The following is a 25885-nucleotide window of genomic DNA, read 5'->3' on the forward strand; positions in this document are numbered from 1 at the left end:
GTTATTAAAATGTAACAAATGTTAAAATTTGTTAGTAATTAAAAATGCAAATACAGTTTAATGTATATTTATTTCTCTTCCTATTCCATGCTTCTTTCTGCACTTACCTGTACCATTTCACAAAGACACAGTGACAACACTTAATTACACAATTCTTATTCTTATTCCATGCCAAACTCAAATTACAGATCAATAACAGAATCTATATACCATGTTTGCATTTATCTCCCTGTTAAAGGATAAGTTCTGTACTTTTCCCATCAAAAATATTTTTTCACAATCATGGTATAAGACATGAAGCAATGGCATGGGACTGGTCCATTGCATTGTTTGAAGATGGGGTTCTCGGTACAGCTGGAACATCTGTTTTGTTTACTATGTACCTGTGCAGATGCTTTGCAGTTTTTTTTCTTATATCAGTAACATAGAAACAGCTTGTAAATAGCAATAAATCATTAAGTTTTTATTATTTTACATGGTCCCCTATGTTTTCTGACTCAGGGACGGGGATGAGGAAGGCTCCTTTAAGGCTTGTTTGAATTAAAGCTGCAGCACAGTTATTTGGAATGGAAAATTGTGTTCTTAAGTGAAGCATTTTTAAAAAATACTGTGCCTGTTCTTGAGGTTTAAAATTGGGTCTATGATGCACTAGTGCAGACATGAAAAGAAAGGCATTAAAACTTACCAATCATGTCCTTTTTCTAGACAAGGAAGATATTAAAAACTTATTGTAAAACAGCGCACCCATGCTATCATCAGGATTTTTTTTTTGGTAAGATTCTGCCATTTTAAAAGAACTCAAGCTGTCATATTCATCTCAGTGCCTGACTTACTCCATGGCAACCATTCAGCACCTAAAATGTAGTTAACTTAAAACTTGGTTCATGAATTTTCCTTAGCAAATTAATGCATGCCATGATTCTAAAAATATAACTAACCTTAAAAAAATATCAACCTTATCCTTTAATGATCATTTTCAGATCATGAAAAAAGTTAAAAAGTAAAGAATGCCACAAATTATATAAATATAAATAACCCCTATACCCCAATAATCAAATAAATAATAATCTTTAGAAATACTGTGTAATAGAATACTGTACCATTCTTATCAAATGATTCTCTGTATCAGCTACATAGATTGTGTTTTTTATGACTGCAATGCCTTGAGGTGAATTGAACTTTGCCACAGCAAAACTTCCATCTTTCCATCCACTTGTTGGACCTAACAAATAAGAAAAAAAGAAGGAAAAATATAACAGTAAACTTTTGCAATAAAATATATTTTGATACACAATTTTAATAAAAGTATAGTAGTAGTTGCCATTCCTGCTTCATAGTTCCACTAATCTGATTTTGATTTCAAGCCTGGTCAGTGTTTGGAGTTTATACAGTATCCCTGTGCATTCATTGGTTTTCTATTTTAAACATATTTATTTTAATTTTTAATAGTGAACAAGTGAATCATGAAATTTACTAAGTTTTCATCCTCTGCTGGGATCGCTTTATGCCTAATGCTGCTGAAAGGATACATTTTTGTCAACCTAGCAAAAAAGGCATTGTTTTAAATGTGAGTGCATTTTTATATATACACAATTGTTTCTTAGCAAGATTGATTACTGATTTATTATCTTAACACTAAGTCAGCAAATTACTTGTACACACTGATAAATATTATTATAAAATAAGAGGAAGGACCTTTAAAATAAAAAATATTTTTAAATCTGCAACATCGTTTAATCTTGGTTTTATGTAGCTAATGAAAAGTTACAAACATCAGCTTCATACAAATAGTGTCTTAGATAAAGTTAGTATTGTGCAAAAGATTAATGCATTATTTTAAAAGCCCTAGTTTAATATTTAGTCACTTAATTATAATCATTAATTTTCTTTTCTCAGATATTAAAAATCTGAAACTAATTTAATCACCATATATTAAAAGTAAGCCCACAAATCTGTCTATCCAATGCATGACTCATCTATTCTGATAAATTAAAGCCGTGCAGTACATTCAGAGAACAGCAGATGGGTAATCAAGGCAATCTTGAATCACATTTGTTAATGAAATTAATTTAGTTTTGCTGATGCAAGAAATCCAGTGAATTTCAGATGATTCTGACATTTAATTCTTTTGGATTACAGGACAATGTTGCATATGTTATGTGTAAAATGTGTTACACAACAGTTAGATATTTTGTTACAGCATAGGCTATCATTAAACTTTAATCAGAACCTGAGTTCTAGCATGAACAAATTTCTGTTTGGATTTTACAGATTCACTCTTTGTCTGCATGGGTTCTCTCTGTGTATTCTAGTTTACCCACACAATTCAAAGATAAGATGATTTAGGATGCTGAAATTATCTGTTACAAATGTGGCAATGTGTGTAAGTGCATCAAGTGTCATATCCAGAGTGTTTTGCATCTTGTGACCTATGTTGTTTAGACAGATATGGATTTTCTACCTCTCGGTAAACGAGAAAGTAGTTTCTAAAACATTTTAAGTGATGTATCACAGAGTACTCTTTCAATGATCAAATGCAAGTAAAATGTATGGAGTTCTCAAAATAGTGTAAACAACCACTGTCATATAAATGTTTGCCAATTTTGCAGAAATCCAGTAAATTCATTAAAGTCAATAGGAAAGGGGGGGGGACTGAACTAGTTTAGAGTGTATTATAATGGGGCAGTGGTCTTTCAATTGTCCCTGAGGGCTAGGGAAGTGTCTGCCAACTATGCTGTACTGATAAGGCAGCAACTCTAACCACTGTGCAACCATGCCTCAAACAGCAAAAGAAACAGTCGGAATAAATACCACAAAAATACAAAACATACTGGTCACAAACTAGCATATTTTTGTTTGACTAATAAAACAAAAAACAAAACATTTTCAAAATGAATATTGAACAAAAGTAAAATATTTCTGTTTCTTATAATTGGTTGTCTATTGGAGTAGATACAATCCTCAGTTTTGTTGTTCTGGATTCTGTGGTGAAGTGGGGTTGATACAGGCTGAAGTGCATATAGGTAAGGAAGCCTAGATCATTGGCTAGTACTTCTATAAGGGTGTGACTTTCTTATATTTTGTGTATAATTTCGATTGGAGGTCAGTGACCAAACAACATTTTTAGTTTATCCAACATACAAATTTATAATAGTCACTTTTTATAATGACGTTCAGTGTAGACAACAGTTTGTATTCTCTGGCATCATGCACAGGGATACAGAGTATGGCACTGAATGCTGCCAATTGGACGGACACAAGGATATGAGGCCTCATGATGTTCAATAACCCTGGATTATAATTAGTGTAATGTTTTGTCCATCAAGGACTAAATATTTTATCATTCTTTGGCCTAGTGTTTTGTTTGGTTCCTAGATGACTTGTTCCTAAATAAACCTTCAGAGATATCACATTATATTCACAGATGAAATTCTGATCAAATCTAGGTTTTTAAGAGAAATAATGTACAGTTGCTATGTATCAAGGATATTATGGCACAACATAACATTTTCCAAACAAAATTCCAGACTTCTTAACACACTGCACTGTCTGCTAAAATAAGGATCGATGTCTTATGAAAATTGCAGGATTTCTGCTCTGTTGGTCCATGGTTTGGGAGGAAGCCATAGAATACCAGAGCAAAGAAAATGGGTAGAAATAACTTGGTGCAACATTTATCCTAATTAAATTTTCCAATATTACAATTTGTTTAATGTCACTAAAGTTGTCATATTTTTATTCACCAAAATGAATTTACTCTTGCTTTATTAGTTCCTGGCCAATTAAATTACTTTATAACACATCAGAATATGCACATCTTACCTCCTATTGTATAAAGCAGTTGTCCATTTCTCTTGGCAATTAAAATTCTGTGATGCCCAGTGTCTGATATAACAAGCTTTTCACCAGTAGAATCCAAAATCACTTTACTGGGAAATGCTAACAGGGATGAAGGAGCAGAATTCCCATATAGATCAATTCCTATTCTGTGATCTTTGATTTCACCTTTTTCTTTGTAAAAATGTAAAGCAGTTGAACAATACAGTAACAATTGATCTTTGTGACCTTCTCCAACCAGAGAATAGAGCATATTCCCATGAGGGCCAAGTATGACTAAGGTTGGCCAACAGGATACTTCAAGATCTTGCCAAAGAATGGCGTCTGGATCATTCACAACTGGATGAGTTATATTGTAACGAATGATGGCACTTTTAATGTTATCCAGGATCTTCTCATTTGGAAATTTTGCTGAATGGACACCAATAACAACAACTCCATCTAGAAAATGAAAAGCACAGAATGGTTCCATTTTATGAAGTAAAATACCCAATGCAAATTAAACAACTGCATACAAGATTAATAAAATGTGTAAAATAGCAAGTAAATATTACAGTCAAGGAGATGTTAAGCTGATAAGAACAATTAATATGCTTGACTACATTTTACTATGTTATGAGAAATTTTACCTATATTTAAAAATAGGATTGAAAAATTGTATTATCAAATCACTTCAATACAAACATAACCGCCAAATTGGCATCAGTCTTTATTTTAGTTATTTACTTAGTTATTACTTATTATTTATCTCATATTTAAAATTCTATTAATGGTTTCTGATATTTATAAAGTCGTTATTATTATTATTATTACTTTTATAGTCTTCTTAAAGGCACAATCATGGGAACTGAGCAACTAGGCCTTTCACTACATATTGTACTATGTATAAAACTTGTAACAAATTAAATGTGATTTGTCTGCTCTTCACCACACACATTAGGAGAAGTGGCTCATCTCCAATCTAAACATGCTTGTAAGGCTACTCAAGGCTAATAAAGGTGGAAAAGGTTTCAAAACAGTTTAAGACTTTAAATTATTTTCTACATTATTTTTAAATTCAATTTCAAGGAATTATAAAAATATTCTATAATACTTTATAAACAGAAAGTTTATTACAATTGCTGCAATATAAATGGGGAAGATAAACAACTAATGGCTCAAATACAGAAGTGATTCTTAATGTCTTGTCTCTTTCTTGATATAAAAGAAACATCGTTATAGATAATTCTTGAATTTCAATCCAGATTTAATTATTTATCACATTTGCCAGAAAGATGAGAAGCCTGACTGTAAAGATACCAGGCCCTTCATATTTCTGGATTTTAAAGTAGCATTGAACACTTCAGAGTGATTTCTTTTCACATCCTCCAATGTAAGACTTTCATGATTGAACCCACATGAAACAATACCATCCTCTGACTGAGAAGGTTTTTGGATGCTAAGAACTACAGAAAGCAGGTTTCTTCTCTCCTTGATATGAGCAAAATCAGCAATGTAAACCAAGCAAATAATAACTAAATCAATTAAAGCTGCTGTACACATTTGAAATTCCACCTGAAGACCACAATTAAGTTAGAAAAATTAAACAAATATACATACGGTTAGCCATTATTATGTTGGGGCATTTGGATATTTCATCTTCCTTTTTTGGGCATCAAGGCATCATTTAAACATCCACTACAGCATAGTGAAATTGTGGAACACAAGTGTACTTTTATAGTGTTCATGCATGGGTGTGTATGAAAATATCAATTGTAACATATTACCTTATAATATCATTTTGCTTATATGAATTTCAAGTTGGACATTTGTGAAAAAGTAGTTGTGAGATGACCAAGAGATAATAACAAGTATGCAATTAAAGATTTGCCCTCAATTTTATGTAAATATAAAAACTACCGTAGATACTCACCTATTAGTCGACCTCACAGATAAGTTGAGTGTATTGTTTGAGCTGAAAATTATGAAATTTGTTATGCGTATAAGTCGAGGGTAATTTGACAGCCTATCAAATTCATTGAATTTCATAATTATACCCAATGTACCTGGGCCCAGACTTTCAACATTTTAATCTTTGAAGAATTTTAGTAAGCCAAAATTAAAACTCCAAAAACATTTTTATTCATTTACTTACAGTTAGAATATTTCAATTAAATTCGTTTTCAAATCCCTTGCATATAATAAAGTGGCCCTAAGTGTCTTCTTCAAATCCTTCAAAGTCTGACTCTTCCTCATCAGAATGTCTGAATAAAACGTGAAAGTTTTCTTCCATGACGTCGTCAGCATAAACATCATGAGCATATAGCAATAACGGAAACCTGGCTAAATAACAAAGATGGGGATGAGTGTAACATAGAGGGATACACATTTTTTAGGAAGGATAGACAGAACAGAAAAGGAGGTGGGGTTGCTGTTTATGCCAAACAGGAATTAAATGTAAGTCATCTTCAGTTGGATGATGAGCCCCATCTTAGTGAGGACATGTGGCTTCGCCTGGAAAATATTAGGGAAAAAGGTCTCATTTTAGGAGTGTGTTATAGACCACCCAATTCAGACAGTAATTTCAACACACATCTTTTTAGTAATATCAAAAAGGCAAGTTTACAGGGGGATATTATAGTCATGGGGGACTTTAATTATCCAAATATTAACTGGGATAAACTTACAGATGGAGGAGCACAAGAGCAGGAGTTTTTAGAAGTAATCGGCGACTGTTTTTTAACACAGCATGTTAAAGCACCAACAAGGGGTGAAGCCTATCTGGATTTAGTATTCTGTAATAATCAGGATAGAATTGAGGGTGTAGAGGTGATTGAACCACTAGGGTCAAGTGACCATAATGTAATACAATTCTCAGTATTTTGTAAGAGTACAGATGCAAAGACTAAAATTGTTAAGTTGAACTTTAGTAGGGCTAATTTTGAGCAGATGCGACAAAGTCTAAGTAGGATAGACTGGGATAAGCTTTTAAATGTGGAGACAGTCGAGGAGCAGTGGAACAGGTTTAAAAATGTTTTACATGTAATGCAGGACAGATACATACCTAAATTTGGAAGTAATAGGAAACTAAAAAATCTCCACGATGGATTAATAAAGATTTAAAAAGAAGTTGCAAAGGAAAAACTGCTGTATAAGGCATATAAGACTAATGACTGCAAAGAGAACCGTAGCGTATGAGAACATGAGGGCAACCATTAAGAAGGATATCAGAGAGGCTAAAAGACAGTTGGAGAGGAATATAGCAGATAAGGCAAAGAAGACCCCAAGAGATTCTTTCAGTATTTTAGTAGTAAAAGAACAGTTAAGGAGGAGGTCAAGTTCATCAGGAATAGTAAAGGGAATTAAAAGATACAGACAATGAAATAGCAGATGCCCTAAACTTACATTTTTCTGAGGTGTTTACAAGTGAGCAAGTGGATAACCTGCCAGAGGTAAACACAACTACTAAGGAGGTACTGAGGGATTTGGAAATTGTAGAGGGAGAAGTGCTGCTCAGATTAAATAAGATGAAATCAAACAAATCACCAGGCCCAGATAATATTTATCCTCGTGTTCTTAAGGAGGCTAGTGAGTACATATATAAACCCTTGACACATATTTTTAGGAAGTCACTGTGCACTGGAGAGATTCCAAAGGACTGGAAAATGGCAAATATCATCCCATTATATAAAAAGGGTGACAGGGCAGATCCAAGCAACTATAGGCCAGTAAGCTTAACAAGCATCACAGGAAAATTAATGGAAGGAATTATTAAGGATAAGATTGAGCAACACATGACAAGGACAGGAGTTATTCTGAACAGTCAGCATGGGTTCAGAAGGGGAGGTCGTGTTTTACTAACATGTTGGAATTCTATGAGGAGGCAACAAAAGGATACGATCAAAGTGGAGCTTATGATATTATTTATCTGGACTTTCAGAAAGCATTTGATAAGGTGCCACATGAGAGGTTGGGCATCAAGTTAAAAGAAGTGGGAATTCAGGGTGATGTTTTTAGATGGGTGCAGAATTGGCTCAGACACAGGAAGCAGAGGGTGATGGTGCGAGGAACCTCATCAGAACTGGCTATGTTAAGAGTGGTGTTCCACAGGGGTCAGTGCTAGGGCCGCTGCTATTTTTAATATATATAAATGATTTAGATAGGAATATAAGTAACAAGCTGGTTAAGTTTGCAGATGATACCAAGATAGGTGGATTAGCAGATAATTTGGAATCCGTTATATCATTACAGAAGGACTTGGATAGCATACAGGCTTGGGCAGATTTGTGGCAGATGAAATTTAATGTCAGTAAATGTAAAGTATTACACATAGGAAGTAAAAATATTAGGTTTGAATACACAATGGCGGTCGAAAATCGAGAGTACACCTTATGAGAAGGATTTAGGAGTCATAGTGGACTCCAAGCTATCAACTTCCAAACAGTGTTCAGAAGCCATTAAGAAGGCTAACAGAATGTTAGGTTATATAGCACGATCTGTGGAGTACAAGTCCAAGGAGGTTATGCTCAACCTTTATAATGCACTGGTGAGGCCTCATCTTGAGTACTGTGTGCAGTTTTGGTCTCCAGGCTACAAAAAGGACATAGCAGCACTAGAAAAGGTCCAGAGAAGAGCGACTAGGCTGATTCCAGGTCTACAGGGGTTGAATTATGAGGAAAGATTAAAAGAGCTGGGCCTTTACAGTTTAAGCAAAAGAAGATTAAGAGGTGACATGATTGAAGTGTTTAAAATTATGAAGGGAATTAGTACAGTGGATCGAGACTTGTATTTTAAAATGAGCTCATCAAGAACACGGGGACACAGTTGGAAACTTGTTAAGGGTAAATTTCGCACAAACATTAGGAAGTTTTTCTTTACACAAAGAACGATAGACACTTGGAATAAGTTACCAAGTAGTGTGGTAGACAGTAAGACGTTAGGGACTTTCAAAACTCGACTTGATGTTTTCTTGGAGGAAGCAAGTGGATAGGACTGGCGAGCTTTGTTGGGCTGAATGGCCTGTTCTCGTCTAGATTGTTCTAATTTTTCAATCATTGATATTCCAAAGAAGGAAAATGTGGAAAGGCATTTTCGAACTGTTCATCATTCTCTTCGCTGTCGCTGATTGTTGAATCATCTGCTGCTGATTCTTTGTCTTCATAGATGGCATCATCTTCTGATCCATCCATAGCATTACTGATGCCGCATTTCAAGAACGACTTTTTGATTATTTCTGGTGGAATTGAGTCCCAAGCTTCCTTTACCCATTTAGCTACTAAATCAATGTCTGGTTTCTTCAAATTCCCTCCTTTTGTTAATTTTACTTCTCCAGAACACATCCACTGCTGCCACATGCTGCGTACTCTGTCCTTGAATGGCTTGTTCAAACAAACATCTAATGGCTGGAGCATCGATGTCAATCAGCCGGGAATAACAGCTAACGTAGTAGCCATTTTCCTGGCTTCATCCTTCACATCCTCTGATGTATGAGCGCGGAACATGTCCCACACCAAAAGTGACGGGCGTTTACTTTGCCCTGCTCCTGATCGTCTAGCCCACACATCTTGAAGGCACAATTTCGTTCCAGCCTCATCCATCCAGCCTTTGGGGTGTACATGAACAGTAACGCCTGCAGGAAATTTTATGTTCTTTGGGAATGACTTCCTCTTGAATATTATCGTTGGGCGTAGCTTTGTACCATCTGCCAAGCAAGAGAGGATAACGGTGAAATGGGTTTTTTCATGGCCCGTTGACTTAATAAGTACGGTCTTCTCACCAATACCTGCTACAGTTCGATTCTCCGGCATATCAAATGTCATTGGCGTTTCATCCATGTTACCAATGTTACTGTGATCAAAGTCATGCCTTTTTCTTTGCTTGATAATAAATTTATGAAAGAAACTGACCTTTTCTTCCAGATCTATTGGCAGCTTCTGCGCTATTTTTGTTCGCTGACGAAGGCACAGCCCATATCTGTTCATAAACTGCATACACCAGCCAGCCAATGCTTGAAATTTCAACAAAGGCTTACCATCGATCGTTAAATACTTTCCTTCTTTTGCCAATTGAAGTGCCCGTAACCAAATGCTCGAACGAGTCACAATGTATCCATTTTGCCTGCATTCCACAATCCAGTCATTCAAGTCCTTTTCCAGTCCACTGAAAGGCGAAAGTCTAAAACGCAATGCTTTCTTAGACTTTGGCATTGCTTGTAGAGAAGACATATTTTTTCTCCAATCTCTTACAAGATTTTCGCTAACGCAAAACTCTCTACCAGCCACACAATTATTGGTTTCCTCAGCACGTTGAATAACTTTCAGTTTGAACGATGCAGGATACGATGCTCTTGTCTTGTTTTCAGAATTCATGATCGTATCGGTAAGAACTTAATATATTGATCTATTTTACTAAAAAAACTGCAATTAAATATACGTAGGCTAATAATGCAGAGCATGTGGGGTCATCAAGCTTCTTCCAGAAACAATTTAATGCAAATTTAATAAAGAGCTGCAAAACATTGTGCCAAATGAATGTTGAGTAGATTGTATTAAATCCATCCATCCATTTTCCAACCCGCTGAATCCGAACACAGGGTCACGGGGGTCTGCTGGAGCCAATCCCAGCCAACACAGGGCGCAAGGCAGGAAACAAACCCCGGGCAGGGCGCCAGCCCACCACAGCATCACCTTGATTTCTTCATGAAATCTTTCTCCATGCTCATCTCTCACATTGCCCAGATTGGGTGGAAAAAAGTGGAGATGAGAATGTAAAATAATGCGTCACATAGGGCACAAGGCAGGAGCCAATCCCGGGCAGGGCGCCAATCCACCGCAGGACACACACAAACACACCCACACACCAAGCACACACTAGGGCCAATTTGGAATCGCCAATCCACCTAACCTGCATGTCTTTGGACTGTGGGAGGATGTTGTTGATTATTTTTCGGAAAATAAGGCGCACTTAAAATCCTTTAATTTTATCAAAAATCAACAGTTTGCCTTGTAATCCAGTGCGCCTTATGTATTAATTCTGGTTGTGCTTACGGACCTCGAACCGATTTTATGTGGTACACGGTGCTCAAAAATCTGTCAAAATGTTTTAGAATGACTTTGGTAAACTACAAAGTTGCACCGCTTGATGGATTGTTGGAGCATTACGGCTACCGTAATCAGGAAGTTTACATCAGGAGACCGGATGGTTTTTTCCACAAATCTCTGTCTCTATTGATCTGCGACTCCATGCCCGCACATCTCACCGATACTGTCAAAATCCAAGTGAAGCAAACTAATTTGAAGCTTGCCATCATTCCGGGTGGATTGACCAAAGAACTCCAACTGTTAGATATCGGTGTCAACAGGTCGTTCAAAGTTAAATTGCAAGATGCATGGGAGCATTGGATGACGGAAGGCAAACACACATTCACCAAGACAGGAAGGCAACGCCAGGCGAGTTACGCCACTATCTGCCAATGGATCGTGGATGCCTGGGCTAAGGTATCAGTCTCAAGTATCTTTGAGCTTTCATCACTAAACAGCTAAGTAACAGCAATGAGACTGACTCGGGTATGTTTGTTATCCAAAACCTGCAAAAGCTAATGCTCAAATTCAAGTGCGGTATTTCACAGTTTAAAGAATTATTTAATGAAATTAGTGTTGCCCCGTGGATAAGTCGACTTTGTGTTTTTGAATGAATTTTAAGGCATAAATTTTTCACCTTATACATGAGTATCTACGGTAGCTAAAATGTAGCATCTCAATGCTTAATATATAAAACAAGTGCTGTTTCTGGATAACTTTTGTATGGTACAGAAAAAATGAGGTAAGAGTTCAGGATTACTGTAAAACCTAGAAGAAAATAGAAAAACCTAATTAAAACTCTATTTCAATTTCTTCGCTGGAAGATTATCATTCGGATGGGAGACACATGAAATGTCCCAATGTGGTGATCGTGTTTCATTACTTTTTGATAGCATGGGGGTGTAGTGCTAAAGACAGAATTCACTTGGCTATCAGTGTTGGTAACCTCTGTCAGACAGTTTATTCTTACATCTCATAAATGTGTATTATAAATGATCAACAAAGAACCAACTGAAGCCAATTAGTACTTCAAACCAATGGCAAGGATTTCCACTAGATTTACATAATTACATGCAGTAAATAGATCACTGGTTTCTCTGAAAAGTGTAGAGTACTGCGTTTCATCTAGAAACAAAATAGATGCCTTCCACTGTGTGCTAAACATAGGTTAGATTGGGAGCATTTCTAGGGAAAAAAGTGTGCTGCAAACTAAATAATAATATGCTGAAACAGAAAAAGGCACCACATCTACAATGCATTTCCACATACAAAATAGACATTTCCCTGGAAACACTGGACTACAGAAATCTAGCAAATCAGGAAAAAAAAAAAAAAGATGATGTCCAGTGGTCACAGGAAATCAGACAGAGGAACTGTATAGTGATGAAACAAGATATGTTACCAACCAACAAGGTTGATAGTACCAGCTTTACGCAGCTAATCAACTATTTTAAGCAAGGGTAAAAGAATACCAGATCTACAAGTAGTCATCAGCTACATACATGAACATTTCTTCAAGAACACATTAGAGCTGAAAGGCTATCTCAACAATCTCAACATCTTATCACACACACAACTAACAACAGAGAATCATATCACAAATACAAGTATTTGACATCTTAAGACTGTTATTGTTACTAGGGGTCAGTGAAATATACAAAAATGTATAGCACAACATAATTAACACTTGTTACAGGTATGGTATATATCACAGTATAATCTACGAACATATACTTTTCAGACCAGTCCAGTTTAATGTGAAGTTTCTTTCCATAAGGACCATATTAAATCTACTAAAGTAGCAGTAATAATAATAATAATAATACATTTTATTTATACAGCACCTTTCCAATGCTCAAAGTGCTTCCCAGAGTTTCAGAATGAACAACAGACAAAAGGCAGAAAAAGATCAAATACACTGGATACAAAATAACATCAGAATAAAACACTATATAAAGATAAATACAGGAAACAAAACTTTTAATTTGAACAACAAACAATAAACCACTACAGACAAACTACTACAAGAAAACCCTGAACAAATAACAAATAACAATTTGTGATACAAAGGTAAATCATCCTAAGCACATAGACATTGTCATAAACTGGAAGAGGGGTCTGAATATTAGGGTAAATGTAATTCATTCCTGAACAAACAAGTTTTAAGTTGTTTTTGAAAAGAATTAATTGAGTCAGATGATCTATTTAAATTATATTCAAAATATCTTACTTGTGCAAATCAAAAAATACTGAACAAGAAATACACAAACATGGACTGCACACACAATTAAAAAGACAAATGAATTATTAAAAACTGACTATACAGAAAAGAAAAAAAAAAAAGACTGACTTAACATTTTCAAATAGGTATTCTCGCCAATTCCTTTGGTTCCTCATTGAACAATAAACAAGCAAGCTCACCTAGACTTTGCCTTTCAAAACATATTTCTAAACATGAAGAAAATTAAATAAAGGCAAACCAAAGAACATTTAGATCTACACTGACTGAGTATTGCCTCAGCAGATACTATGAAACCAATAATAAACAGCCAAATAAAGAAAGCTTTCATACTTATCATGCTACCGATTTTCAAAATCATCATTCTACAGAAATTGATGTTGATGGAGAATCTTTTAAAAAGGGTATTAATGAAGAGAGATTTTGAAGTTATTCAGTATTTCAACATATATGGTTCAAAGCATTTAAAAATAGTTATTGTTGCCTACTTGTCAGTTTTTCGTTTTTTTTTTTTTAAAGTCTGTGCTGCTTTGTGTTCCTACTTTAACGACTTAATAAACGTGTTTATTTTGCATAATCCAGGGCTACTTTATCATCAGTGTTTGAAGTGGAACAAATAACCATATTGTTTTCATGGATTCTTAATACTTTCTTCAATGATCGTAGGAGTGGGGAAATTGTCCTCTTTAAAGTCCGGAAGGTACGATCGTAAATAGTTTCATTGGCAGGAGAGTTGTGAGAACCACCAGCAGCGTCTTAAGGTAACTGAACCCCCATTCTACACCATACAGTTTTGCTTTGGCAACAAGTAACACAAGGTGTTTTCACAGTGCAGGAACTTTGTTTTCAGGAACCAATGAGTTCCTGTATGAGGTAGGCACATTTAAAGTGTATCCGGAAAGTATTCACAGCGCATCACTTTTTCCACATTTTGTTATGTTACAGCCTTATTCCAAAATGGATTAAATTAATTTTTTTCCTCAGAATTCTACACACAACAAAATTGCAAAATTGAGTTTCCACTGATCATCCTTGAGATATTTCTGCAGCTTAACTGGAGTCCACCTGTGATAAATTCAGTTGATTGGACATGATTTGGAAAGGCACACACAATATAAGGTCCCACAGTTGACAGTTCATGTCAGAGCACAAACCAAGCATGAAGTCAAAGGAATTGTCTGTAGACCTCCGAGACAGGATTGTCTCGAAGCACAAATCTGGGGAAGGTTACAGAAAAATGTCTGCTGCTTTGAAGGTCCCAATGAGCACAGTGGCCTCCATCATCCGTAAGTGGAAGAAGTTCGAAACCAGCAGGACTCTTCCTAGAGCTGGCTGGCCATCTAAACTGAGCGATCGGGGAAGAAGGGCCTTAGTCAGGGAGGTGACCAAGAACCCGATGGTCACTCTGTCAGAGCTCCAGAGGTCCTCTGTGGAAAGAGAGAAGAACCTTCCAGAAGGATAACCATCTCTGCAGCAATCCACCAAATCAGGCCTGTATGGTAGAGTGGCCAGACGGAAGCCACTCCTGAGTAAAAGGCACATGGCAGCCCGCCTGGAGTTTGCCAAAAGGCACCTGAAGGACTCTCATGCCACAAGAAAAAAAATTCTCTGGTCTGATGAGACAAAGATTGAACTCTTTGGTGTGAATGCCAGGCATCACGTTTGGAAGAATCCAGGCACCGCTCATCACCAGGCCAATACCATCCCTACAGTGAAGCATGGTGGTGGCAGCATCATGCTGTGGGGATGTTTTTCAGTGGCAGCAATTGGGAGACTAGTCAGGATAAAGGGAAAGATGACTGCAGCAATGTACAGAGACATCCTGGATGAAAACCTGCTCCAGAGCGCTCTTGACCTCAGACTGGGACGACGGTTCAGCTTTCAGCAGGACAACGACCCTAAGCACACAGCCAAGATATCAAAGGAGTGGCTTCAGGACAACTCTGTGAATGTCCTTGAGTGGCCCAGCCAGAGCCCAGACTTGAATCCGATTGAACATCTCTGGAGAGATCTTAAAATGGCTGTGCACCGACGCTTCCCATCCAACCTGATGGAGCTTGAGATGTGCTGCAAAGAGGAATGGGCGAAACTGGCCAAGGATAGGTGTGCCAAGCTTGTGGCATCATATTCAAAGAGACTTGAGGCTGTAATTGCTGCCAAAGGTGCATCGATAAAGTATTGAGCAAAGGCTGTGAATACTTATGTACATGTGATTTCTCAGCTTTTTATTTTTAATAAAATTTGCAAAAACCTCAAGTAAACTTTTTTTCAAGTTGTCATTATGGGGTGTTGTGTGTAGAATTCTGAGGAAAAAAATGAATTTAATCCATTTTGGAATAAGGCTGTAACATAACAAAATGTGGAAAAAGTGATGCGCTGTGAATACTTTCCGGATGCACTGTATGTTCTGCATTCCCACCGCACAACAGCAACTGTAACCTTTATGCAAAATAAGCAACATGCAAAGAAGAGTGATGAGGTGTAAAGTGCAGCACTATTGGGAGTTCATGGGGGAGATTACTCTAATGTGGTGCATCGCATTGAGCTGGAAATGAAGAGCGATGCTGTGCGAAGTGCAGCGCTTCATCTTCACCGATAACTCTCTACATACAAACTATTAATATATTTGGTTTAAGTGCTTGTCATCAACCAATCAGCATAATTCATCTCCCAAGCCCCATAATAGTTCCTAGTTAAACAAAAAGTAAATAACCCGGATAAAAACCTAAAAAAGTACCAGAAAACTACCAACCAGGATCTATAAATGGCTCAAGCAGCAGTAGAATGCTACAAAAAGTTCCCCAATTTTTAATAAGTCCCAGGTTCCTAAAAAGTTCCTGCAGAGAGGGAAAGTGCCCATTGGTAGTTTCCTAATATCTTCTACCATGATGGAAATGATATATAACATTTCTACTGGTTGACAAATTTCTACCAGCGTCTCATTTCTACCACTATACCATAAACCCTAACTGTTACGTTTATTGATTTTATTTATTTAGCAATACAAGGTAAACCAGTCAATTTGTATGCTAGTATACCATATACAAATATGTGCCAAGTGTGTTTTAATTTAAATGCATGTATTAGCCAAAGATTGTGAATGTTACAAAATTCTCAGGGATTTGTTTTTGGAATGTTTTGGGAATGCAAGCTTTATGTATTTTAATATACTGTATTCATGTTTATCATGACAACAGACAATGTTACAAGTATTTCACTCTTCTCTGTGCATGTGACAATATTTATCCAATATTATAACTACTTCAGTAACAAAACACTAAACAGATAAAGACTAACAAAGGAAATCATTGGTACCAAAATTGCCACAAAGCTTTCTGCTGTAACAAAGACTTATGTGTGTAGATGATAATGGAAAAAAAAAACATTTATACTGTTAATTCGCCCAAACCTGATCTAGGCTTTAGTAGCATGTTTTGCTCATACACTGCAGATTTTTAAAAGTAACTAAACCCTGAAGAGAAGCCACTTAAGAACACCATTGGTATCATTATAGTCATGTAATGTTCTCAGCTGGTGGCATAATAGTTAAAAGTAGCCTACACAAACAACTAATTGCTAAGCATGCTAATAAGCTCAAATGTCTAAAAAAGTGGGAAACATGTTTCAGCAACAGAAAAACAATTTGACTGATTTTCTCCTAATATTAAAACAAATTCTTACAGATACTACATAAATAAAACCTTTTCTGTGTAATTTAGTTTTGCATTCTTTTCTTACTTACTAAGGAGAGTATATTATTTTTAACAATTATAGGTTATTAAATTATCAAACACTGTCAAATATTATTATGAAATATTAAACAAATCATTTTATCCCTAGCAACACTTCTGCCAAAAAAACAAATGGACTGAATAAAAGGAGGGTACAGTGATTGAAAATGGCATCACTTAATTTAGAAAAAAAAACAACATTTAGCAAAATATCTGTTGTTTTCCATGCTTAAGCTAATTCTTCACCCATCCAAACACTATACTCTAAATTTCACTCTCCTGTAGTCTGAAGACTTCCCTTTTATGGGATACCAAAGAAACAGATGCCTTGGGTAATTTCTCATAAAATGCTACTATAACAGCGAAATATGATTGACTGTCAATTAACACATATTACTGGTTAATTCTCTATCTTGTCTGGTACACTTTCTCTATCATAGTAAGATCATAAGGTTCAATAATCTCTATTAGAGTCTAATTCAGTTTAGAGGAAGACAATAATGAAACTTGTTTTTTTGGCTCCATTTCTGTTACTATCAAATTGAAAAAGAAAGAATTAGTTTACTTTATACACAAAGCTGAAAATATAGTTAAAGGGAAAAGATGAAAACGATTGGCCTTTGTGTAAGAGAGGAAATTATAATATAACCGGAGCAATCCAGGCCCAATTTCCTTATCTTGCATCAATCCTTGCAGTAGTAACTGCAGAATCAACTAACATCAATATTATTTTATCCATACTTATTCCAATTATTTATTTTTTTAAAGTAAATGGAATGCCAGCTAACTGACAAGTTTCTTCAAGCATAACTACTAAATAACTACTAAAACCCCAGTCTTGACTTAAAGAAACAAGTGATCATTGTCCAAGTTGTGATAAAAATGTTTCAAGTTTCCTCTTGTACATTTAAAATCCAACGTTGTAGCCAGATGCTTTGCACAACAATATTTAGTGTCTACTAAATCACTAATAACCTGTTAATCTACAGTTCACATGAATCACATTTCCTTATACTTTTTAAAAATGTGATTTTACTGAGGTTCATCATATTACCCTTGCTGTATTTGATCCTAAAACCGAAGGCAATCTAATGATTTAATATTATGCTTTTACATAAAAAGGCAGGTACTCTAAGAAATCAGACTATGATTAATAAAATACAATAACAAGTCAGCAGTAATAAAATCCTGGTAAATCAAAAAGCAACAGTGTATTTCATTGACATGTAAGATGTATGCCAGTTTTACAAGTACAAGTACAGCAACAGAATATAATGGGTCTTTCAGTTTCAGTTACCCAAAATGTTTAAATATTTTTCTTTCTAAAACTTGAATGTTCCACAATAAAAATGTATTAATTTTTGCCAACATGGCTCTACATTAAGCATTTTTAAAATAGTAATAAGAGTCGATTTCTGGCTGTCCAGAAGTCTCACTCTGTTAGGGATATTCAGCAGTTAACATTTGTGATGTTCCATCTGTTGAAATGTATTTTGTACGGCATATTATAAAAAAAAATAAAAAAAATTACAATTTTATTTTCTGCAAACAATAGCTCTGCTATTAAGAATCCTTTTTCAAATGCTGTATTACTGAGGTAAGAGACAAATGGATACTACAAGTAAATAAAAGAAATTTTAAATAGTAAATAAAACAGATAATAAAAAGGAAATGAAAAAGCAAGTACTAATCTCATTAATTTAGCACAATGAGAACAGAAATCTATAATATAAATAAAAACATTCCATTAACGGCAATAAAGAGGGCATGTTGGCCTTCCAGAAGTTTCAGACCCTCACAGTCAGATACTTTCAGCTGTGCAATAGTCAATAGGGTGAATGAAAAGCAAAAGGTGTCAAATTCACAAATACAATGACTGATCCACTTCGTAGGTAAATATATAGTTGCGATGAGAAAGAGGAAAGTGGCCACCTCTCCTTTCCACTTAAAGAAAATAAAGGAGGAGTTGGAGATGTGTTTTTGAAATCTTCAACTGTGATCTGTACACTCGTCTACCTACAAATTGCTTTAACAGTTCTGTATCAAAAGTGTGATGACTCAAAGTGTATTTGGGATGGGAATGAAAAGAAGATGGGAGAAAAAGGGAGAATGCAGTTGGACTGAACAAAAAGTGTGAAACTGAATTTCAATACTATAGCCAGTGTCTTATGATACTGTATTTCCAATCTGCACAGCAACAAATAGTGAAATTCCTCCCTTCCAATCTTTCAATTAGTTATTTCCAGTTTTCTTTCACACTAAAAATCAGATCATTATGATTATTTTTTTAATAAAAAACATGTCTAACGAGAACATTTTAATTTTAAAAATTTCATTCATCATGATGAATAGTATATTTTTGTGAAGGGTCCAAGAAATTTTAAATAAAAATGCAATTACTTTGCAATATGTTATCTTTAAACACATCTTCAAAATCTGATACTAAGCTTTGTTAATTAATTTTCAGTTAGAGAGTCTCTGCTTTGAGGCTTTTACATGCATATTAAAATCTGCCAGAATTTTGTAGGGGTTGCTTAGCATCAAGTAACATGTAAAAGTGAGAACAAAGTCATTGTAATATTTTCTGGCAATTATTTCTTCTGTCAGTATGAACCTGTGTTTTGCTTTCAAATGTTGCACTTTTCAATGGATCAAACAATTTTGACACTGTACGTGAAAGAGTGCTGATTTTATAAGTTAGGCAAAGATTAGCTCCAATGTAGTGAAATGTGAAGGACAAGTTTCTAGTAATTGCAGATTACAGTGTTTATTTCTTTACTTAAAACCACGCAGCATGGATACTGATAGCTAAATACTCATTTTGTAGTTATAGATGATATAAAGTCTGGCGGACCTTTAACACTAACAATGGAAGAACATTTTGCCACTATGGAGCATATCATAATGGAGAATTGAAGAGTAACTGTGTGTCAGATACACAATACAGGAATTATTTATAGAATAGCTGAATTCACTCTTCAGAAACAAATAAAAGCATGGTCTGTACACATACATTTCCAAGGAGAATCTAAAGCTAATAAATACAGACTGGGAAAAATGTAAGTTTTATGACTAGGGATGAAATCTTGCTACATCACTATGGCCCAGGTGCAAAGTTCAAACAGTCCCAACAATAAAAGCATGGCAGTTCTCTAACACAAAAAAATAAATAAATCATGACCTCAACTAGTGTCACTAAGATCATGTGCATATTTTAGAATGTCCATACTGATTACATGACACTAAATTACATTGGAAGTAGTCAAGCAGAGAAAAGTAGCAAGGAAAACTGGTCACTATTCTGATTCTGCTACACAAAAATGCCCTTCTCCATGCTGCAAAGGCTGCTGCCTGCAACCCACTTAGACGCAGCAAACTGACTTTGAAATAGGTGGCTTCAAGTAACTGCATATACAGTTTTTTCTTGCAAAGCTGTTGATGTCAGGAAATGCTATGATGTCTACACTGTCCTTTAAAATTGATTTATTTTTTTTAAACAAATATGTAGAATGGGTAGAACATGGATAATGCTACAGGGTTGTTACCAGAGAAGTGATTTTTATTCTGCATTGAATTTAACCAAAAACATCTGTTTATAAATCATCTGTATGAGTACCAATCATACTTCTATTTTACTTGCTGATATTCAATTACAAAACATTTTGTATTGTTATCTCTCAGTAATGGATGCCACGGTAGCACAGAGGTTGTGCTGCTGCCTCACAACAAGATGACTATTTGTTTACAGGTGCACCCTGCATGGAATTGTCATGTTATCCCTGTATCCAAATGGGCTTCATCCAGGTTCAACCGTTTCCGCCTACAATGCAGAGACATACAGGTTAGTGGTTTTGCCACTGATGATGTTGGCTCTAGAGTGTGTTGGTGGTGTGTAAGTATATCTACACTGCAATGGACTGGCGCCCTGTCCAGGGTTTGTTCCTGCCTTGCACCCGATGCAGGCAAAGAAAGGCTCCACCTTCACTTCACCATAACTCTTCTCGGGATAAAAAGGTTTGGACTTTTTTAAATAGCAAAGAGGTAAAATACAATTAATTTATATGAGGTGCAATTAAATCTATTTAATTCATGTTACTCTATTATTATGCAATAAAAATACAAACAATTTAATTGACTCCAAAAGGTACTGATGTATGGCATTTTTTCCTTGTACATTACATTACTATGAACATCACTGTGCTACTCAGTTTTAGTGGTTTAATGACTAGTTAGAACTTTCTACAATTAAATTAACTTACTGTTTTTTTTCTTTTGCCTCATTGTTGTCAAAAAGGGCAATGAGTATGAATGATGTAATAATTTAAATGTTGTATATTATTAATTATTTGTGTTTCCAATGGATAGCTTAGCTTATAATGAAATACCATTTTGTACTGAACATATAATAGATAGATAGATAGATAGATAGATAGATAGATAGATAGATAGATAGATAGATATTAATAATATTTAATCAAGAGTGCAGCAACATTAGACAGTCTTTAAAAAAGCAAACAGAACATATCATCCTATTGATTGAATTTGTCTATTTGTTTTCTCTCTCTCATTATTTTATTGAATTTATTAAAAGCAAGTAACATTCCATACAAGCAAGTCAAACTTGACAAAACTAAATTCAAATACGCCACCACCCACAAGAAACAGCAATGCCAACAGCCAGAGTAAACACTTTAAGAATAGAAAAATGAGGGAGATAATCATTTTCCCCCAATTGAAATGCTTATTCTAAAATGTTACTTATTAGATCCTGCCAGAATTTAAAATTTTTTTTGCAATTTTTAAATAGTATATAACATCAGTTACCCACCGACTTAAAAGAGGTAGGCTAGGATACTTCCAGTTGACCAAGGTAAGTCTACGTGCCAATAGTGAAATAAAGGCAATTAAAGTTTGTTTGTCCTTCTCCACTTTAAGCTCATCTGGGAGTACACCAAACGCAGCTGTTAATGGATTAGGAGAGACTGAAGCACCAAGGCTATCTGAAAGGCAATTAAAGATTTTGGTCCAGAATGATGTTAATTTGGTGCATGCCCAAAATATATGGCTCAATGAGGTTGGATCCTGATTGCAACATTCGCAGGTTGGATCTTGCCCTGGAAAAATTTTGAACAATTTTAAATAAGACAGATGTGTTCAATAAAAGTTTTTATGTTGAATAATTGTATGCTTTGCGCATATGGAGCTAAAGTGATTTCTGTGCATGGCTGCCTTCCACTCCTTTTGAGAAATGTTCAGAGATCATTTCCCACTATACTCTGGAATCTTTGAAAGGAAGGAACTTTAAAATGTTTTTATATATTACAGAAATGCTGAATGAATCCTCAAGACTGAACAATATTTCTTCTGGAATAGAAGCAAGGAATATAAAAGTAATATTTCAGGATTTTATTTCTATTGCAGACCAAGCCTGTGTTTGTTCATCTATTTGTGTCAATGTCCAGGTTTTTATAGGATGTCTATTTGTCGCTCAGTAATAAAACTGAAAGTTAGGTAGAGCCATGGCACCTTCTGCATTTTGGTGTTTGAATGCATGGGTGTTTTGAATTCCAAATAAACGAGGTTATGATTGAATCTAACTTCTTAAATATGATTTGTTAATGTATATGGGGATGGTCTGAAATAGAAAAAGAAGCTAAGGAAGGGTATTCATCTTGACAGTGTTAATTCATCTAGCTAAAGTGAAATGGAGGGTAGCCCATCTATGCAAGTCTTGTTTAGGTTTTTCTATGCAGACTGTACAATTTTGTTGATAAAGAAGTTTATGTTTACTCAGAATGTTTAACCCTAGGTATTTCAACTGATCTTTGATGTTAATAGGGATGGTGTCTAATCTAATATTGTGCGCTACAGAGTTTACTGGAAAGAGCACACTTTTATTCAAATTAATTTTGTGTCCAGAAATCTTTTGAAATTCTGCTAGTGCTGTCAGGACTGCAGGCATAGTATTTTGTGTATCTGATATATCTATAGTATCATATCATATGTATATAGTGATATTTTTTTGTTCAAGTCCTTCTCTAATATTCCCCTTTATCTTAGAAGATATGGCTCAATGGCGATTTCAAATAGCAGTGGTTACAGAGGGGCATCATTGCCTATTACCATGTTCTAGTTTGAAGTAGTTTGAAATAATATTGCTAATACAAACTGAAGCTTCTGGACTTGTATACAGTAGTTTGATCCATGCACATATCTCCGGACCAACACAAAAACTTGTCCAATGTAGTGAAAAGGTAGTTTCATTCAATCATGTTAGATGCAGAAAAAACATTTGATATCATCATCTCCGGGGTGTTAGACCTTGAGGGTAAATATATTATATTAAACAGGCATCGAAGATTGGAAGCTAAATGTCTGCATTTAATAAAAGCAGTTTGGTCTTGTGATATTACCGAAGGAATCTCTTTCTCAGTCCTTCTAGCTAGAACTTTAGAGAGTATCTTAACATCATTATTCAGAAGTGAGATTAGTCTGTATGATGCACATTATAAGAAGTCCTTATTTTTCTTAGGAAAGATGATAATTAATGCTTGGCAAAAGTTTGAGGTAGAATTTTATTATCTCTAGCTTCTATAAATGTTGCTAATAAAAGGGGGGGGTAACTTAATTGAAATTTTTCTTATAAAATTCGACAGGGTAGACATCAGGGACTGCTGCTTTACCACTCAAGTGAGTTTATAGCATCTAGTAATTCTGAGAATGTCAGAGGTTTATCCAGTTACTCTGCACTGAGAGTACCTAGCTGTGGTATCTGTAATGCATCCAAAAATGCATTAGATTGAGCCTTGTCGTCTTTAAACTGAGTAGAATATGAGGACTTATAGTAGTCTCTAAATGTGTGCATTATATTTTTATGGTCAATGATTTTGTCTCTGTCTGTGTTGGTAATTACTGGTATTGCACTGCAAAAGTCCTGCTTGTGGATTTGTTGAGCCAAGGTCTTATTATCCTTCTCTCCATATTCATAGTAATGATGTTGCAATTTAAAGATGAGTTGTTCCATTTCTTTTATTGTCAAGAGTTTGAGTTCTAAATGCAAAGCCTGTCTTCTCCTATAAAGTGCCTCATTTGGAAACCTGGGTTTTTATTGATCTATTCTGGCAATTTCACTGATTAACTCTGATGCCTTCTTGGTTTCTGATTTATTTTTGTGGGAGAGATGAGATGGCAGTATTCCTGCAGAGACCTCCAAGGATGTATTTGTCTCTTAAAAAAAAATAAAAAATTTGCTTGGATATAAACTCTGTATAGTTCTCGTCTGCTAATAAAAGTGGGTTAAGACGCCAGCTGCAACATGAATATGTGGTGCATAATGAACTCCATGATCAAAGGGGTGTGAACGGAGATAACAATAGCATCGTACTTGCAAGATTTAATTGCGGGCAAAAAATTGTAATCTATAAAGAAATAATACATTTTTGAGTAACAGTGATGTACTGGTGAGAAGAATTAATATGCTCTTGAGTTAGGATTTAGAAATCTTCAGGGGTCTGATAAGTTGTGATCAATTACAAACTGTGTAATTGTTTTTGCAGTGTTAGATTTGATCGCCCCGGTGGCAGAAGATCTACACTGGTCTGGATTTAAAACACAATTAAAGCCTTCAGCCATTATCATTTTATGAGTGTTAACATTAAAAAAATGGATGAAAATACATTTTGGATGAAGTTCCTATCATCCACATTGGGTACGTAGATATTTATCAAATCATTTTACAGTTAAATAAATTGATAATCACATATCGCTCTTTAGAACAGGATACTACATCGGACACTAAAAATGAAATTGTTTTAAGTATAAGAATTCCCACACCTCTAGTTTTTTGTATAGCTGGAGTGGAATATTTGGCCACTCCAATCACTGTGCAACCGAAACTCAACCTTGCTTAATAAGTGGGTCTTATGTAAAAATGCTATCATGGCGTTCAGACCTGCTAGGTGAGAGAATACTTTCTTTCTCTTTAATTCATGATTGAGACCTTTAACATTCCAACTCACAAAGTTAACTGGTCATAAAGACATTGCTTCTGAGCTTTTGTTGACATTTTGTAGTCTTAGATTAAGGTAGTACATTATTACATAAGATAGTTTTGACCTAAATTTCAAATTTTTCAAGGAGTTATTGCCATAAAGCATATTGTTACGTTGGTACTTACAATTGTAAGGATTAAAAGCATAAATTAGAAACACCTTGCTCTCTTTCTCGGCCCCCCATTTTGCCTCCCCAAGTGAGGCTAGAACACACTTCATGAAGTACCAGTCTTCTGACATACCTAGAGAGAGCACGTCCAAAGCAAAACAAGCCCTCCAGCAGCAGTGTATAAGGATTAAAGTAGAGATATCTGTTGACAATACAGTCCATGTACAGTACTATAAACATAACATGTAATCTTAAACAGTCCTGAAAGAGTAAACGCTGGGAATGATGTTAAGCAGTAGCTATGGATAAGCAGATAGCTTGTGACAGTTAAGTCTTAATACAATATACCAAGGCTCTGATGGTAAAAAGTCTCCTTTAGGGGTCTGGGGGGGTATGGGGAGCGTCACGTTTAGCAACTGCCAAAGCTGAGAAATCAGGGAAAATACGATTGCGGTTATTTTCACATATAATCTCTTGTTTCTGTCTGAGAAGTAATATAACAGTTAATTAAATATTTATTTTCTTTTAACCGGACAATAAAGAAAGGGATATAATATTAAACCTAAAAAGCAGTCTAAGGTCCCTCTATTGCAGCTAACAAGGAATTATGGAAAGTCCATGTACTTTACTATGAGTATTCCGTCTTATTACATATCTTAAACTATTTCTGTCAACTATGATCAATATATAAAAGTAGAATGGTTACGGATTGTTTAATGAATTAATTATTAACGAATAGGTGGAACGGGGAAGTACAGGAGAGTACACAGGAAGAGGATGGCAAAGAAGAAGTGGGATAGTCAGAGAGATGTAGAAAGTAGACAAGAGAACAAGGAGATAAGGCGCAAAGTGAAGAGAGA

The 25885-nt window shown here is 35.3% G+C and overlaps 1 protein-coding gene across 3 annotated transcripts in view; it reads right to left on the minus strand.

Moving 5' to 3' along the window:
- Positions 1-25885, minus strand: part of nhlrc2 (NHL repeat containing 2) — a 100909-nt gene that overhangs the window by 47122 nt on the left and 27902 nt on the right. For all 3 annotated transcript variants that reach the window (XM_039775972.1, XM_039775991.1, XM_039775981.1), the window contains 2 exons: positions 3823-4278; positions 1101-1222 (listed from right to left, as the gene is read on the minus strand). In XM_039775972.1, coding sequence (XP_039631906.1) covers positions 1101-1222; positions 3823-4278 — 578 coding nt within the window. The remainder of the gene's footprint in view (positions 1-1100; positions 1223-3822; positions 4279-25885) is intronic.

This window comes from Polypterus senegalus, chromosome 1 (genome assembly GCF_016835505.1).
Source record: "Polypterus senegalus isolate Bchr_013 chromosome 1, ASM1683550v1, whole genome shotgun sequence".
In the NCBI taxonomy this organism is placed as follows: domain Eukaryota; kingdom Metazoa; phylum Chordata; class Cladistia; order Polypteriformes; family Polypteridae; genus Polypterus; species Polypterus senegalus.